This window comes from Carassius gibelio, chromosome A3 (genome assembly GCF_023724105.1).
Source record: "Carassius gibelio isolate Cgi1373 ecotype wild population from Czech Republic chromosome A3, carGib1.2-hapl.c, whole genome shotgun sequence".
NCBI classification, from domain to species: domain Eukaryota; kingdom Metazoa; phylum Chordata; class Actinopteri; order Cypriniformes; family Cyprinidae; genus Carassius; species Carassius gibelio.
Window position 1 is genome coordinate 19,485,712 of NC_068373.1, and position 17,253 is coordinate 19,502,964.

The 17,253-nt window shown below is 36.7% G+C and overlaps 1 protein-coding gene and 2 long non-coding RNA genes across 4 annotated transcripts in view; 2 read left to right on the forward strand and 1 right to left on the reverse strand.

Moving 5' to 3' along the window:
• Positions 1-17,253, reverse strand: part of LOC127951056 (rab11 family-interacting protein 4A-like) — a 52,554-nt gene that overhangs the window by 4,119 nt on the left and 31,182 nt on the right. For both annotated transcript variants that reach the window (XM_052548681.1, XM_052548691.1), the window contains 11 exons: positions 10,929-11,143; positions 10,639-10,806; positions 8,893-9,027; positions 5,264-5,299; positions 4,715-4,814; positions 4,462-4,565; positions 3,823-3,963; positions 3,637-3,718; positions 1,861-1,998; positions 1,616-1,771; positions 834-977 (listed from right to left, as the gene is read on the reverse strand). In XM_052548681.1, the coding sequence (XP_052404641.1) occupies positions 834-977; positions 1,616-1,771; positions 1,861-1,998; positions 3,637-3,718; positions 3,823-3,963; positions 4,462-4,565; positions 4,715-4,814; positions 5,264-5,299; positions 8,893-9,027; positions 10,639-10,806; positions 10,929-11,143 (1,419 nt within the window). The remainder of the gene's footprint in view (positions 1-833; positions 978-1,615; positions 1,772-1,860; positions 1,999-3,636; positions 3,719-3,822; positions 3,964-4,461; positions 4,566-4,714; positions 4,815-5,263; positions 5,300-8,892; positions 9,028-10,638; positions 10,807-10,928; positions 11,144-17,253) is intronic.
• Positions 12,223-14,723, forward strand: LOC127951073 (uncharacterized). The gene is made up of 4 exons (XR_008152583.1): positions 12,223-12,552; positions 12,639-12,726; positions 13,398-13,500; positions 14,384-14,723. It is a non-coding gene; the product is annotated as an uncharacterized LOC127951073 (long non-coding RNA).
• On the forward strand, positions 15,303-15,910 carry LOC127951079 (uncharacterized). The gene is made up of 2 exons (XR_008152585.1): positions 15,303-15,410; positions 15,531-15,910. It is a non-coding gene; the product is annotated as an uncharacterized LOC127951079 (long non-coding RNA).

Below are 17,253 nucleotides of genomic sequence, written 5' to 3' on the forward strand. Positions count from 1 at the left end.
TTGTCTGAAAGAAGAAACCTTGGATGGGTTTAGGGTAAATCGTGGGGGAATTTTCAACTATCCCTTTAAGGTACAGAATCATTCTTATCATCTAAAAACAAATAAATTGTTACTCAATATTGCATACAAGCAACAAGAACAACTAATATAAAATAATAATGATTAACTGGAGCAAGCATATGCAGAGTTTCTATTTATATCACGTGCTTGCAGCGTAGACCAGTGTAGCCAAACACGGACATAACTGTTGATTATTGGAACGCAATGGCCAATCAGAAGTGTTTAAATTAGAATCCACTCAACACTTAAAATTTCTTAGGCAGCACTGAAAATTGCGTGCTAACGAATCCTCTCATTATAACACACAACGTGTAAACATTTTGAAAGATTCATTGTGCATATATTCATTGTGTTATAACAGAGTTTTGTGAGATTGCAATGAACTGATGTCAGCTTTTAAGTGTCTATAAAGGGAGCTCTTTGCTCGCATTCATGCCAAACCATGCACACAGCACCCCATGCTTGCTTTTCTGTTAAAATAGGCTAATTATGCTTAAATAACAAATATTTTATTGTGAGCATTTATGCTGGGATGCTGTGGAACTTATTCGATGTTACAGAACTATGTCATGGTTGTACTAACTGACAAAACATGAATGTTGCGGGCGGGAGTAGGACAAAATCATACATATTTCTGTGGGAGCAGGGGGAGTGGGATGGAAAAATTGGTCTTGCGCAGGTTTCTAGTGGGAACTTATATGCAGTCCCTCAAAGGGACCAGGCAAAACTTCAGGACTCTGCAGGTCTCTGTACACTGTGAATGTTGTTCTCACCTCATCTCTGGAGGCATTGTCTATCTCTGCTGCCAGTGACTGGGCCTTGGTGTGACATGCGAACAGGTTTTTGGCCTCGTAAAGGCTGAGGCTGAGAATTTGTCCATTCAGATCATCATTCTGGTCTCTGAGTTTATGGTTCTCCTGTTAGATGATTAAACACATCAGTGAGCAATTCATACTCAATGCAAGGAAGTATACAGTATGCATATATATAATAAACAGCAGTGGTTCTCATTGGGGGAATCAGCACACTTCCAAGGGAACCACAATATAGCTTAATATGATTTAAAATAAGACTAAACCAGGTTTAGCTAAAATCAAGACATATTTCCTATTTTGATTGGTTCTTTCAAAAACTCTCATTTTAATTCTTCATTCTTAAGGATTCTCATGGTATTGGTAAACCAGCTTACTGTATATGAGGGAATTTTAAAAGTGTGATTTCCCACCTGGAAATGTCACAGAAATTTCTCTGATGCATATAAATTCTTCTAATTATATAAGACATATCCTTATATTAAAATCTAATATATATATATATATATATATATATATATATATATATATATATATATATATATATAGTGCATAAGCCACTTTTGTGATGCTTTCATGTGCTTCACGGCGCTTGAGAGTTGTAAAGTATACACAGAAACCGTATAATATACAACGTATCATACAAACAATCATGGACCAGACTGATTTGCAATATCATCGTAAGCTGACATATCACAGACAGCACAATAAGAATGTTATTAAGCCATATCTTTCCACTGTACCTGCTTAAGCCGTTTTACTTCATGCTCCAGTTCAATCTCTCGAGTCTTGGCATTGTACTCGGACAGTCCTGCGGCGTTACGGCCACGGCCGGGCTTCTCAGTTTCCAGTTTAAAGAGCTGGAGGTGCTCCAGTTCACGCCGTAGGTCCTCAATCAGCTACATGCATGTGTGAATTCTGTGAGAGGTCTGGAGATTTTTATGTGTGTGTATAATTGTAATCTGCAATGAAAATGACACGGTGTTACCTCTTGCATGGCCTCTCGCTCCTTCTGAAACTCATGTCTGTTCTGCCAAAGTTTATCCATAATTTTCCTGTACAGATCCATCTCATCCTTCAAACGCAGGCTTGTATCTTCCAGTTTATCAGTCATACGTTGCTTCTCCTGTGCACAAATATACATAGTGAGGAAATAGTTATCCTGTCTAAACTACTTGTCTCTATAGTGCGACATTAATGATTTAAAATAAAGCCATACCCACATATTTCTCAACATCACCGCTTTAATGACTGCTAATTGAATTTGGAAAATGTTTACTTGCATCAGCTTTTTTGACAACTGGTTATAATTTCATTAATATTGAGAACTGTTTACTTTTGCTTAGAGCGCTAGATAATATATAAATCTCTTGATCACTTACATCTGAATGCTCAGTTTTGTGCCCAAGGCACTGTGGCACTGATAAATCTGCTAGAAAATATAATAAATATAATACAGCCAGATCTTAATCCGGAGGATCATTCATACCATTCTTGTATATTGCCATTTCACCTAGCCCTAAACTGCTCTATGTTAAAGCATTAAAGGGATACACCACCCAAAAAATGAAAATTCCTCACCAATGTCATCCATAATGAACACAACTTTTTTTTTTTTTTTCAATGACACACAAACAAAGATTTTTAGCAAAATAATCCATAAGATTTCCATGTCATGCAAGTGGATGGGACCCTCGAAGTCGATGCTTCAAAAACCACAGTTTTTGGTCCTTTATTTCTGAGAGTGTTTGGATTTAATGTGTGTCAACTTTGAGGGTCCCATCCACATGGATTTTATGCACTAACAGAGATGGAATATTTTTCTAAAAATCATAATACGTGTTCCACAGAAAAAAGAAAGTCAAATGCATCTAGGATGACATGAGGGTGGGTAAATAATGACAGAAGTCGAGTACCAATTAAAGCATTTAAGAGATACTATTATTATTTCTGGTGAAGTTGCTTTGAAACTATTTGTATTTTTTTTTTTTAAAACACTGTACCAATAAATTTGGCTTGATTTAATGTGAGTAAAAAAAATCAAAAGACAAGTCAATTCACTTAACAGCCATTTTGGATATCATGCAGCGTTTTTTTTTTTTTTAGGCAAAACTAGTCAATAGGCGTACAAGTGTGACTCATCCACTTAAAGAAGCATTGTGAAAACTTTGTGTCACCTGTGTGTTTAATGTTTCACTGCATTTCAAATCAGCAATAAAATCTGACAACAATTTCACCTTAAATGCAGCTTCTTTAGCTGATCTGAAACTAAAAAAAAGAATTTTCCAGCCTAGTCCACAAGAGGACCTTTAATTTTTTAACTATATCAGACAGTGACCTAGTTTTTTAGCTTTATGGGAAATGCTGCAGCATCAAGTCGTGCAGTTGCTCGACGATGGCTCACTCCATCTCAGAGATCAAAGCCTCACAAGCGCTGCGTCAAATAGGGCTGCTAATGTCATGTAGGCAGAAGCTTTCACACTCATTACACTAGCTAATGCAAGCAACATGAAAGAGTGTGCCGTTAACACCGACAAGCTCCAGGGATTTCTCTGCCTGCTGAAATGTGTCAAAAGATGCTTCAGTGAGGTCAGGAGTGATGGTGTGAAAATGGTTGCTGAACGTGTCGGTGAGTGCATGGTGCAAGATAGCAAGTAAAACAAACCATTTGACGCATAACCTGATGAGCTGATGTGGGTCATGTGCTTGCGGTGATGGTCAATGGATTTGTACTTATGAACATAAGATTTGATGCATATCTGACCTGGTCCAGTTTCTCAGTTTGAGACTTGAGTCTGCACACATTCACTTTCATCTCTGCGTTCTCTTCTTCCAGCTGCTGGACCCTATGGGCAGAAATCAGTCATTATAAAGTGTTTTAAGGTCTTGAAAACTCCACACGACTCATATACATGTGATTTTTTTAGTTTTCTGATAGAAGACTAGGTACCTGTTACTAAGCAGTTCAATCTCAGTACTCTTGTCTCTCTCCATCTTACTGTAGGCCTCTCTGTGTCTCTTCAGCTCTTCCTCTAAACATTGCTCCGCACGCGCCTCCTGATCTTTGATCTGCTCCTCCAGCTCATGTACCCTGATGGGTTAACATGTACAAACACATATAGACATAAGAAAACATATACTTCATATGAATATGTCTCTTATGCTCACCAAGGCTGCATTTATGTGATAAAAGTGTATTAGGGTATAAACATTAATACTGTGAAATATAATTACAATTTAAAAGAAACGTTTTCTAATTTCACATATTTTAAAGCCTAATATATTCATTTCATGGTAAAGCTGTATTTTTGCAGTCATTGCAAATAAAAGCATTTATTACTTTTCTAACATTATAAATGTCGTAACTCTGATTCTAGATCAATGAAAATAATTCTTGGTAAATAAAAACATTAATTTCTTTCCGAAAAAAAAAGAAGTCTTATTGACCTCAACATTTTTGAAGAGAATTATAATTACAAACAAAGTAATAAATAATAAATCACATCTGTACATAATTACATTAAATGTATCAGTATGCTCTTTATACTGTGTAGTGCTGTGTCTGTAACTTATAGTCAGATCTCTTTACCTATGAACTAGTTGTGTGTTTTCCTGTTTAAGTTTGGATTTCAGATCTCCATTAGCCAGACTGTCATTCTCAAGCTCCGTTATCTTCTTTTCCAAATAACTCACCTGCAGTAGAAATGGAAGAGAGTTCATCATTATAGACAATGTTTTCTGAATCACATCCACAGGAAAACAGCATTATAATAGTATAAAACAATATTTGAATTTTATGCATAAACAGGGTCTTCAGTGACTCATTATCATGTTTCCAGGACCTTCTCAGTGATGTCAACGTCACAGGAGTCGATGCTGTCTCTGAACAGGTCCTCTGTGCTGCCCTGACTGCTGCTGAAGTTACTGTGGTGGAAGAGCTGACTGTGGGACACAGAAAAACAGAGAATTAGAAAACCAAATTTAAGTCACTAATAATTCTCCTCTCTAAACAAAAAGGGATTTACTCGGCATCCGAAATCGAATACTGCCATATAGTAGGCAAAAAATGGATGCAGAAGGAGTTGTACATATGTCTGAATTGACAGTATTTGAAAGTAGACCAGTTGACTTATTTCTTCTGCTAAAGATACTTTACTCTCCCGTGAGGCCATGGGAGAGGGTTTATGAATGGCAGTGGAGTGACAAAACTGACGCTGGTTAAGTCACATGGCAGACAAATTTCATTCATACATGTTTCATTCATTCATGTTAATGTTATATTTTTTAACAGTCAAAAAGTTAGTTCAAAGTCAGGCAATGGGTATGAAGCCAGTGCTTTGTAATCTCATATTCTACAGATCTTGTGAAAGTAACAAAGATGAGAGACTTACCGACCAAATGCTGTACTGGAAATTTTCCTGTTTGGGCTGTAAAAAGAAAGTGGAAAAGATCCCTGTATTAGAAAACAATATTCATAAAAAAAAAAATTATATAATGCCATGCAGAAAGTCCAGTTTAATGTGTATCTAATGACTTACTGACTGACTGACTGACTGACAGATAGACAGGTTCTTATTGATCTTCCTCAGTGCAACCCTTCTGTCTTGCAGTGCAACCACTGCAATGTTTTGTTGATTCAATTCTACTAAGCAGATTTTTTAGAGCATAATTATTAATTAACTATTGCCCCAAGTGGCCAAGATCATGTACTGCAGTCGGACTGTCCTGGGTCATGAGATTACACTGATAATCAGACAGCTCTGGAGGACCTCTACCTGCACTCTAATTATAAACCACTGTCTGGGTTTATATAACTGTGTGACCCTCTGTCTCTCTTTAAACCCCTTCTCTCATAACATCAGTCAGATCTGAACTCAAAGCAGCTCGCAGAAACAGCTCTCCTGTCCTCATATCCAGCCCAGCAGTGACAAAACACTTTTAACTACAACAACAATGATGAAGCCAGACAATCTGCAAACCAAAGGACATGAGGACAAATACACTCACAACACTCACACACATTCCCACAAAAGGACAGTCACACATAGTTCTTCATGACCTGTCAGGACCCTGTTAGAGTTGGCTTTTGATGGTTTTTTAAACTTAACAGTGATTCAACAGCAGATCTCCGTACTAGACAGACAGACAGACAATACTTATTAATACAATAAACCAAATGTTTGCTGATCACTATAGAGCAGTTCATATTGGTGCCGATCGTGTTTTGCATGAATGCCTTTTAACTGCAGCAGAGCATGCAGTGGAGGATTTGGACAAAAATGCCAGAGGATTAATAGCCAAAGGCCACAGAATGCCACATGATCCCACTTCCCCCTCACACCCATTCAGCCTGAGAAAAAGGAAATTACACCGCTCTTATTAAACAGCAACTCTTGTTCAGTTCCAAAAGGTAGCCACTTGTTTATGCTGCCCCCTAAAATACCTTGCTTCATTATAATTTATAAAAAAAAATGATTAGGCAATCCCAGAAACAACTACATCAAAAAAAATTAGTGTATTAGAGGAAGTAATGTACTGTATGTAGCTAAAAATACATATATTTCATTCAGTTCTGAAGGTATAAATAAAAACAGTTCAGTATTATTAGCATGATGCTAACCTCAAACTCAACAGAGTGCAACAGTTGGGTTCTGGGAGTTAAAATCCCATTCATTTTCTCTAAAGCAGAACTGATTTTGAATGATAACTTATAAACCTTCATAAACCTCTCAATAGACCTACTCTGATCTACGAGGTTGTTAATCAATGGTATATGGTTTTGCTGAAGCCATCGGGCCGCACTATATAAACTTTAAATCAACAGTTTTATATTTCTTTACCATTTTACTTTGATTAAATCATTTGCAATGCTTCATGGGATTGTAGCTTTTTTCCTCACTAAAGCTGTTATGTACAGTTTCGTACAGTAGCCATTTTTTTATACTTTTAAATCAAACTTTATAACGTTGTGATTCTCCTCATAGTTAGCTATATTGGTTTATACCTTATACCTCTTAAACAAAGACTTTTTAAAAATTCCTATGGGGCAAATGAATAGGAAAAATATTATATAAGGACGCTGAAATATAAGGACGCTGAAAAACTGGGCAGATATGGTCACATTCTATTAAAGTCAGTTGTGTCTTTTCCGTATTTGTGTGCTGTCTCTATACTTCTGAACTAACTCCTGTGCTGTTGTCCCATTGACGGTCATGATGCTGTCTTAGAAGGCAGCTGTCTATCTACAGTAGGAAGTATGTTGTGAGGCAGCTCACTAGGTTTTAAGAGAGAAGATCTCTGTCTGCAGTATAATGTCTCGTGTGTCAGCAGCAGAGGTGGAAACCTCATGATCCCATGATGCTTTAAATCTTGTTACAGATGAGAGATTGCAGTGTCATGCTCCTGAAGTGCCAAATTTGTTAGGTGTCCACATAATAATAAAAGTATAATTCCAGCAGTTTTCATCAAATTCCACCACACACACCCACTTAAACACCCCAGGCTTTTCTTGAGGGGCTCAGTTTTTCCTCACTGTCTGATAACATTCACAAAGATTAGTAAACCCTTGACTGACTGGAATATTGTTGCCATGGTAACGGCTCCTCTGATGAAACCCGTCTCCCGGTAAAGCTTCAGACAGACCGGGGTGATTAAAGAGACTCATAAAGATATATCTAGCTTTACCTAGAGTGAACTGAGACAAAGAATCCTCTCAGAAGTGCAGTGCTATGCCAGTTAATATGAACTATTGATGCTGCAAAGTTAAGGGCACTAAAGACAGCATTCAGACTGAATCATGGACATTTAACCACTGATTTAGGAAAGAGAGGATGCTAGATAATCATACTTGAGCATAAAATGGCTGCAGAAGAAAAAAAAAACATCACTACATAAATATATTTCTAGTTCATTATTAATATGCACTGCATCAGTTAAATTAAATAAATGAATCCAAGATGGCGAAAGAGGCAAGACAAATATAAATAAATACATGTGTATATCTATCAATACTCAACAACAACAAAAAATCAAATAAGAGCTGGGTGCATTCAGAAATTGTTTACCCAATATTTGTGTGATTCGTGTATTTTTATGCTTACCGAGTACTGCAGCAATGAGGCAGTATCTTTGAACTGCACGTTCCATCATTCTATTTATTTTATGTTTTTTTGTTAATTGTCTGAAATAAGGTCTGTGGTTATTTTATTATACTACATAAACTACATCAGTAATACCCGCCCTTTTTGATTTTTTTAAGCTTTTATGTGTCTTCAAAAAGGCTGTTGCTAACAAGTCGCTAGCTGGGATTAGAGGTTGTCGCAGACATTAGAGGTCATAATGGCTAACAGGAAAACTCATCAATTCACTAGTCCGTTTCCACAGTTGTGTCTTCAAACACCCCATTCACACAGGGCGTCGGCGTCAACACCTCTCATTTACTTTTAAGGCATATCATTTTATGCAAATACCCTAGCGCAGACACTAGCCAATCCCGTTCATGAAACACCAGAAAACTAACTTGATTGGCTGTCTTGTCACTATGGCGGTTGTGTCAGTACAAAGCTTCAGAAATGTCCTCCATCAAGCGTTAACGCTGACACCCCTTGTGAATGGGGCGTGACTTTTCGCTCTTGCAAACTGAGATTTTAAGTTAATACTAAAAGTTTGCGTAATCATTGTTATGGTGAAGACATGCAACCGAGGTGTAGTTCATCTAAAGCCTAACTTCAGCTTTTTACTTTTGTGACCATATTTAGGCTTCATAAAAGTTTAGTTCATTTGTGCAGATTATTTTAGTGAAAAAACATGTAAGAATCAAAAACTTTTGTTGGTCACAGAGCTGCTTTTTTTTTTTTTGCATTAATCCAAAAGCCAATGGAAAGTCCTAAAAGCTTTTTGCTGATGGAAACGGTGTTATGCTAACATCCGCGTGGGACTACAAAAATACTGTACATCATCCCTGTTGCAATCTATTAGATTATCATAGCAATATGCTAATTTCCCACTCTGTCACTCTTACCTGTTAGCTTTGAGGTTCTTGAGTCTGGCCTCTAGGTCATTGAGCAGGTTGACTTTCTTGCAACACTGAGAGCAGTAAACATCCAGAAGCTCACTGTTGTACAGATGCCTGATCTTCTGAGGGGTCTGACCAGCACTGCAAACACCATCAAGTGATGATCAATACTGCCACTAGAAGCATTCAGTTTACTTGCTCAATATATTTAATAATATAGTAAAGTAAGATATTTAAAATTTGACAGTTGGAATATCATTTTTAATGACATGTTACTGATTTAGTTTGATTCAATCAGAATCACACAGAACAAATGAGAACAGCTAAGGCCTGGTTCACACGGGACGATTTTAAAATTGTCGGCAGATTTTCCAAACCTGAGAGACCCCACACACGGCGATAAAAAATCACGGGTCTAACAGTTTTGGTCGCTCCGTGTGTGGTGTGCAGCCACACGGCAATATCAACACATCACACACGAACCGATTTGACTCCCGAGCATTCCCAGGTCAGACGGGAAATCTCGCAAAATCCCTCGAGATCAAACGTGACTTTAGAGTAAACAATCATGGCGGACGAAGAGGATGCAGTGGCCATAGTTTGTGCTTTGTTTTTAACGGGAAAAAAAACATAAGAAAAATAAGAAAAGGCGATGGTCAAAGAGGTGGAGACGACGCGAGCATGGACTATACTTGCTATATCATGATATGGAGATAAGTTGTTGTTTTATCTCATAGAAATGTTGTTACGTACTACACAGATTAATAACCGTTGAAATAAACGTTCATATATTAGTTTCCATGTACTCTGGTGGACTGCAGTTGTGGATGTAGTTATGCCCATCGACTTTATTTGTATTTGTTATATTATATACGCCGGCTGTTTTGATTTTGTTTCCCGGTACTATCACTGCCTCGTCACCTCGCTTTCTGATTGGCTACACGCCACAGTCCACAGGCTGCGTGATTGTTTGTCCTCGGGGGACACCACACACGAGAAGAAATCGGGCAAAATAAATCCAACATGTTGGATATCCCCGATTTGAGATCGGAGCGGTCCCGACATTCTTCCGAGCAGAGGAGATTAGTCTTAACACACCACACACGGCAGGAATATTTGATCAGATTATTTTACGATAATCGGAGCATCCTAAGATTGTCGGAAGGGCTGAATCGGGGCTAAAATCGGCCCAATTATCCTGCCGTGTGAACCAGCCTTAACAATGCAAAACTCCCACTGCATGCCAAAACTATTTCATAATTATTGGCTGTTGTGGTTTTATGTTTAACATTGAGATGATTAATGGCTGCCAAAAGCATTAATGCAAGAGAGCGTATTTGTGCCAGAAATATACTATGCATTATTAATATTCTTAGTGGCTCTCATGAAAATATATCTATGCCATATTTTTACCTAAAACATATATTAATTAACATTTGAAAATGTGGAAAGATTATTATTATTATTTATTTTTTTGCATTGATACCCCAATAACATTTTAAGCACACCCAAATTATTATTACCATAATGCATATGTTTGGGGTAAGGATTTCTTTAATTGCCATGAAAATAATAATTATTCAAAACTATTTATTTCTTATTTCTTTCTATTTGTTTTGGCTTGGATTTTTTTCCTGGTTTCATGCTTTTCTCCCTTATTCATTCATGCAATCAAATGAAACCGATCATACAGAATAACACTATATGTCAGTATTTTAGGGGAGAGGTGTGTACTAAAGTGAGTTAGTTAACCTGGAGGGCAGAGACGAGCCCAAGTCAGAGAAACCATTGGTACGTGTGTCATCATCAGGGATGGGGCTGCTGGGAGTGAAGTCCACATCTTCTCCCTCTCCATAGTCCTCAAACTGCTCCTCCACTGAGATCACTGAAGCTGCTGCTGACGACACCATCTGACCACAGCTACACCAAAGAGACAGGTCGCAGGTCTCGCTTTATGTACTCATCCTGACTGTTGATTAGTTCTTAAGCTCAAAAAATGTGAAAACAACAACAACAAAAACCTAATCACCCATGATGCTGACCTGTTTCCACGTAGAAAGAGTCCAGTCAGTCCTTCTTTCTCATCAGGACGTCCTCCTTCAGAAGATTCAGACCCTGCCCCGCTGTCTCCTGCACTGTCCATGTCTGCCTCCTGCATGTCCCGTCCGACCATTCCTTCCTCATCAGAATACAGCTGGCACTCTGGGTACGGTCGCGTGCACACAATGATCGGGGGTCCCAGACTCCCCTCCCCGTGCTGAAAATAGATATCACAGAAAACATAAAAAAGTCATATTGCTCAAAATCCAATGCAAATGCAAGATTAAAACTAGAACAGATTACCCTGACTCACTGTGTGGTCTCTTCATACACAGGACTTACTGAGGTGAAATAAGAACTTTCTGAAATAAGAAAACCTCTCTCAGGGGGACAGAAAAGATAATGGGTCAAAGGTTATGGAAACTTTGCCCATTAACCCCAGAAGTGACACCAAGGACATACTGTAAATATTTCTGGCTTTATCATATTTCATACATAAAGATCATCATGTTGAACTGGTGTGAAACATTTCAGTTGATTAACATATAGTAAGTTTAATAAGAAGAAGAAAAGGATGAGGACTTAGGCTGCATTGAAGAGACATCCAGTCTCAAAAAACAAAACGTGCTCTCATGGTGCTCTCATAATGAAATAAGATATAAATATTCCCCATTTAATTTATACCAATAATTTACACCGTACTCTCACTGCTCTCTCTCACAAGGTCTGATCTTTTTTTTTTTTTTATATCCATTCTGTCCTACAACAAGTACAGTTCAAAATATTAATTTACTTAATTAAAATGCATGTCACATCTCAATGGCAGGGGGACAATGGGAATCAGCTGATGTTGCCCAGTGGCTCATTGTTTTTTTAACAATGATTATTATAATTAATGACAAAATGATTGTATGGAAATGTAAACTGATATTTCCAACTGACAAACTACAACAAAAAATGTAATTAACTGACTTCAAACCATTTTTTGTTGGTTAAAATAGTAATTCTTTCTTAAAAAATAAAAAAGTAAATTTCTTAAAAATAAATGCAAGGCAGTTCAATATTTAAATAAATTATTGACTTATGGTCCCTAATACATCTAATGCTGATAGAGATCTTTCCTACACTCTCAACATTACTACTGCTTGATTAGCACAAGAATCTTATAAGCAGCTGCTCTGCTCTTCTTTGATCAACACAGTCTCACTCTCTACTCGTCAAATGTCTGACGCATGGTCAAGTGATCTGGCGTCACTTTTTTGACGCACTGGGTATACCTTTGGCGTTATTTTTCAACGTGCAGGTTAGTCCAATAGACTTCTATGGAACTCAGCAGCGTTTAAATTTGACGTCTTGGTTCAGCACACCGCAACTACACTGAATAAATAAAAATAAATAATAGGCTACAAAAAAAATTATATATGACAGAGATCGTTTTTATCTGGCCCTCCAACTTGTTTTTAAGGGTTTAAATATTCTCGCAATCTGATATCAAAGTGATCTCTGTGCCAAAGCTTAGCGCGTTCATCAGTGGTGAGTTTAACAACACTCAACTGCAGGTAAAACAGCACTCAGCGGTGAGTTTGACCAAAGCAACGCTCAACTGCAGGGAAAACGACATAAAAGGTGAGTTTAACAACGCTCCAAGGCGCGTGCAAGTAAGCAGTTTAACCGTTTTCTTACAACCAATTTCGCTTATCGCTTATTCATAGTTCATCATCTCTATGAAATCACGTTCAAGAAGTCTCATTCAGCACACATCGCGATACTTGCCATCAGTTTCCATGTGCCACAGGGTCGGTGAGTAGATATAATTACGCTCTTTTAATGCCTGTTATAAAATTTATTCTGTCTTTATTAATCAGATTAGCACCATATTGTTTACTCGCTGTATTATATCAGTCATCCGCGGCTGTCTTTGAGTTTCATTGCGTTTAACTAAGTGAACACACCTGCTAACTAGTGTGATTAAACCCTGTCGGTCACGTGACGTGCCATAGACTTTCAATATATTCATTTCATGTCAAAGATGTAAATTTGTAGTAAAATCATGGTAACCACGGCATGTACAATAGCAACAAATTAAATTTGAAGTTAAAACCCAGGAACGGGACATTTTCCATGTTTTTGCCACAGTAACTGTAGTTCTACTATGGTATATTAATAACCAATACAACAATACAATAATCATCAAACTAACTTTGGTTGTACAACTGTAATGGTCGTTTTTGATGTGCTTTTATATTACAGATATCACACATTTACTGTATCATGCTTTTGATACCTTTTTATGTAAATCCAAAAAAAGTAAATAAATAAAAGGAAACATTTTTCCCTTCCTGCAGTTCATTCATATCAGTTTATATTTTAAATATTTTGCTCACAAAACATTATTAAAATTCTGTTTATAATTCTATTTTATTCTACCCCTCCCCCTTTCTTATTTTTATTATTATGTATTTTTTTTTTAGCTGAAAAGATGTAAAGGAAGCAGTCATCCCTGTGGTGTTTGTGGAGAGGTTTTCCTTCAGAAATGGAGAAGACAAAAAGCTGCGGAGGCAGACATTTGCAGCAGTAAGTCTGTGTTGGTTTTACCTTTTTATCAAACTGCTGTTATAAATTGCACAGCATTTGTTGTTTCTTAAACTTTTGCACTGTCCAAATACCCACACTTACCATCTTTGCACTTGACCAATCGATTATTTATTTGACGTATTTCCTATGTTTAGGCCAAGTGTTCGAGTGAGCATGGTGACCACAAGTGTGTGTCGAGCTTTTCATGACCTGATGACAGTGGTTCCCGTTCCTGATCCTGGAGAACCCCAGCACTGCACGGTTTTGGCGTCTCTCTTATCTCACAAACACACTTTTGAGGTCTTGGAGTCTTCACTGATGAGCTGATGAGTTGAATCAGGTGTGTTTGATCAGGGAGACATCTTAAATGTGCAGTGTTGGGCTTCTCCAGGACCAGGATTGGGAGCCACTGCCTTATGGGACACACTTAAGTGTTTACAGAGATTTTTAGTTTGATCATTCAACTTTGCATTTTAAAATAAATTAATTGAAAAATTATTTTCAATATCTAATTATTATTATTATTATTATTATTATTATTAATAATATTTTACATACATTGTAAAGGTTTCCGTGACCCCTTGTGAGAACTCGACAAAAGGTCTCACAATTTATTCCAAAAATTGATGCATGATGGGATACACTAAGCCTGGTATAGAGCTCCGGAGCGGTATTGGAGATAATGTGGGTTTAGTGTTCATTAAGGGCACTGCGCTTTGGCATTATTAAGACTTGCGCACTACTGATAACAGTCCTGTTAGCTTGTAATATTTTTTTTTTATATATATATGAATATAGCTGTATAATTACACACACACATACGCACAGTAATGTATAAGATGCATGTAATGTAGTAATATTTTTCTTTCTTTCTGTCTTACAGGATTGTTTGCAGATAATGCTGTTCAAGCTCAACAGCTCTTTTAAGAGCCAACCCTCACAAACCTTCCTAAAATCTAAAAGAGCTGTTACTGAGTCTCAGCGAATCTTGCCATGATCAGCTCTTCCCAGGTACATTTGTTTAAAATATTTTTGAATCAACATTTACTCATCAAATGCTCTGGTCTGAATCTTATTTTAAATTAACTTAATTATATGTTTAATGAGCAATGTTAATTGCACACAGAGTAAGATTATCTTGTTTTTCAGAAGAGAAGGAAGACCAAGGAAATGATTTGCTCAGGATGAGGAATGAAGACGGCCATCTTGAGCCCAAACAAAGACAGAAGTCCTCTGGTATGTGTGTGTTGAAGCAATGCTGTGCAATGCTGTGTTATGTGTTACAGCACTTTATGATTTTATCTCACAGGACTGTTCATCTCAGCCGTAATTTATTCTTTCTATGTTTTTATTCTTAATAAAAAAAAAAATTATTTACAGCTATTACAATTAAATCATGTAGGCAAAGTGTGACTGGAATATTTTTAAACTTTAAGTAAAAAAAAAAAAAAAAAAAAACACCAACTGTTTGTCTTAAATAAAAGAATACAAGTTTTATGTAAGTGGTTTACATTATTTCATTGTTTCATAAATGTTGTATTATAAATTGTGGATTGATAGTTGATTGGTTTGAAGCCAGGCCTTACACTAAAACACATTTGTGAGAGAAGTCAGGAACTTTGAAGATAAATTAGAGAGGGAAAAAAGACACATTTACTGCAACAATAGATGAATTATAGAGGCAAAAAATTCTGTCACATGCTAAGGGGTGTCTCATGAGCAAGTCCTTTGCCTTAATTCTTGCAGAATGAAATTTTTATTGCAGTATTTTAATTTGTACAGATGATCTCATCAGCCAAACGAGGGGTTTTGACCAAGTGATGCTCTTGAAAGGACTGAAAGAAGAGGATGTGGTAAATTGTCTTCAGAGAAAAACCTTCTCAAAAGGTCTCAAAACAGCTTGAAGAATGGTAAGTGTACAGTACTACAAGGGTCATAGTTGCTCACCCTGCTAAAATCACACAGAACATAAACTGAGCTCTCTGTCAATTAAACAACTTAATCTGTATTGTTTGTTTCACTTTGACCAGGTCTGGGATCTTAGGACTGAGAGATCCTCTGGCTGAGAGAAGCTACACCACATCAGTGCTGGATATCAACCACAAACAGTTTCCAGACACGAGAGAAGAAGATCACGATGGGGAGATGAAACCAGTTTAGATGTGATGATGGGAATCATTATTTTCTGGAACAGTATCACATGTCTTATATGCATCACATGATCTGTATCACAGTTGACTGGATGGATTATTTTTACTTTTAAGGACATTTCATCACTCATCTGTGTGAACTGATTAATTTATGATATTAATGAATTTTTGATCCTTTATTATTTTCCTTGAATTGTGTTTGTCTTGAAGCTACTTTATCAACTTCATAGTCTATGCTTCAATAAAATTAATATGGTGAATATTGTGTGTTGAAAATTCTTGGTAAATTCATAATTTTACTAGATGCTGTAGGCTACTATGGGTTTATTCTACACTTGAAAAACTAAATATTAATTACCAGGATTATTTTTTGCTTAAACATTAATGACATCTGGAACAACAATACACCAGAAAGTTATTATTGTATATATTTAATCACAAATATGCCTATATATCTATATAAAGGGATTTACTAGATGAATTATTTTGAAAAGCCATTTACTTTATAGTTACAAACACTTGAGGGATAACTGAGAATGTAGCAGGAATGATCAACATGGATCTTGTACTGCATTAAATCCAAGAGCATGCACATTACTGATGTTCAGCATCTGAGGACCCAGATAAGGGGATGAGGAGGACATTTTTACACTGATTGTTGCTAATTAGTTAATATATATAGTATTCTGAGTACTCCATGAATTATTCCTTGTGGAAAAGTGAAGTATCACAATGTGTATAAATTGTCCTTGATTACTGCTTAACAGTGGGGAATAGATAATGGCATGTTGTTGCAGGTTTATCCATTATATTTATTACTGTTAACTTCAAAAATAAAATAAATAATCTATAATTTTTATTATTAAATCATTTCTTTCTAATTTTGCCATGTTTCATCAGATGGCCTCACCATGTCCTGTCAAAAGCTTTACTGCTCATGACATAAGAATAAGAAAAGGTTAGTCTATGAAAACTGTCAGATATAAATGTGACTCAGCTCAGTTTGTTGTCCATTATGAGGAGAATACATACATGTAGGTTTTACTGCCCTTCTACCCCCAGGGGCCCAGTAGCACCCCCCGGAAGAGCCAAAAACTGTACATTTGAAATGGCTGTAAATCAGAGTCCAATTAATGAATCAAAGAGAAAACCAGAAGAATTTTTACTTATGCTATGCTGATAAAATAATGTCGGGCACAGTTTTCAGAAATAAATGGAAATGTTTCATAAAGCCATTTTAAATATTGCTCCCTCTAAAATACCAAATTTCACTCTGTCTTTCAATTATATCATAGAGGTTTACACAATGAAACTATTCATATATCCAGTTTTCCATTAAATATATTATTTATTTCATTTCGTCAATAAAACGATTTAAACTACATTACCCACAAGCCTCCGTCGTTCTATATATGGAAAGGCGAAACTAGGGGCTGTTTTTTGTAGTTCATCGAAGTTATGATTAGGGTTAGGGTTAGGATCTCGCTAAAGAGGTAATTTTCCTCAACATAGCAACCCTTAATTGTTGACTTAATATATTACTAATGTGATAATAGTAGCAAAACGTTCTTCTGTAACACGATGCGCTGTTTAGTATGGGTTA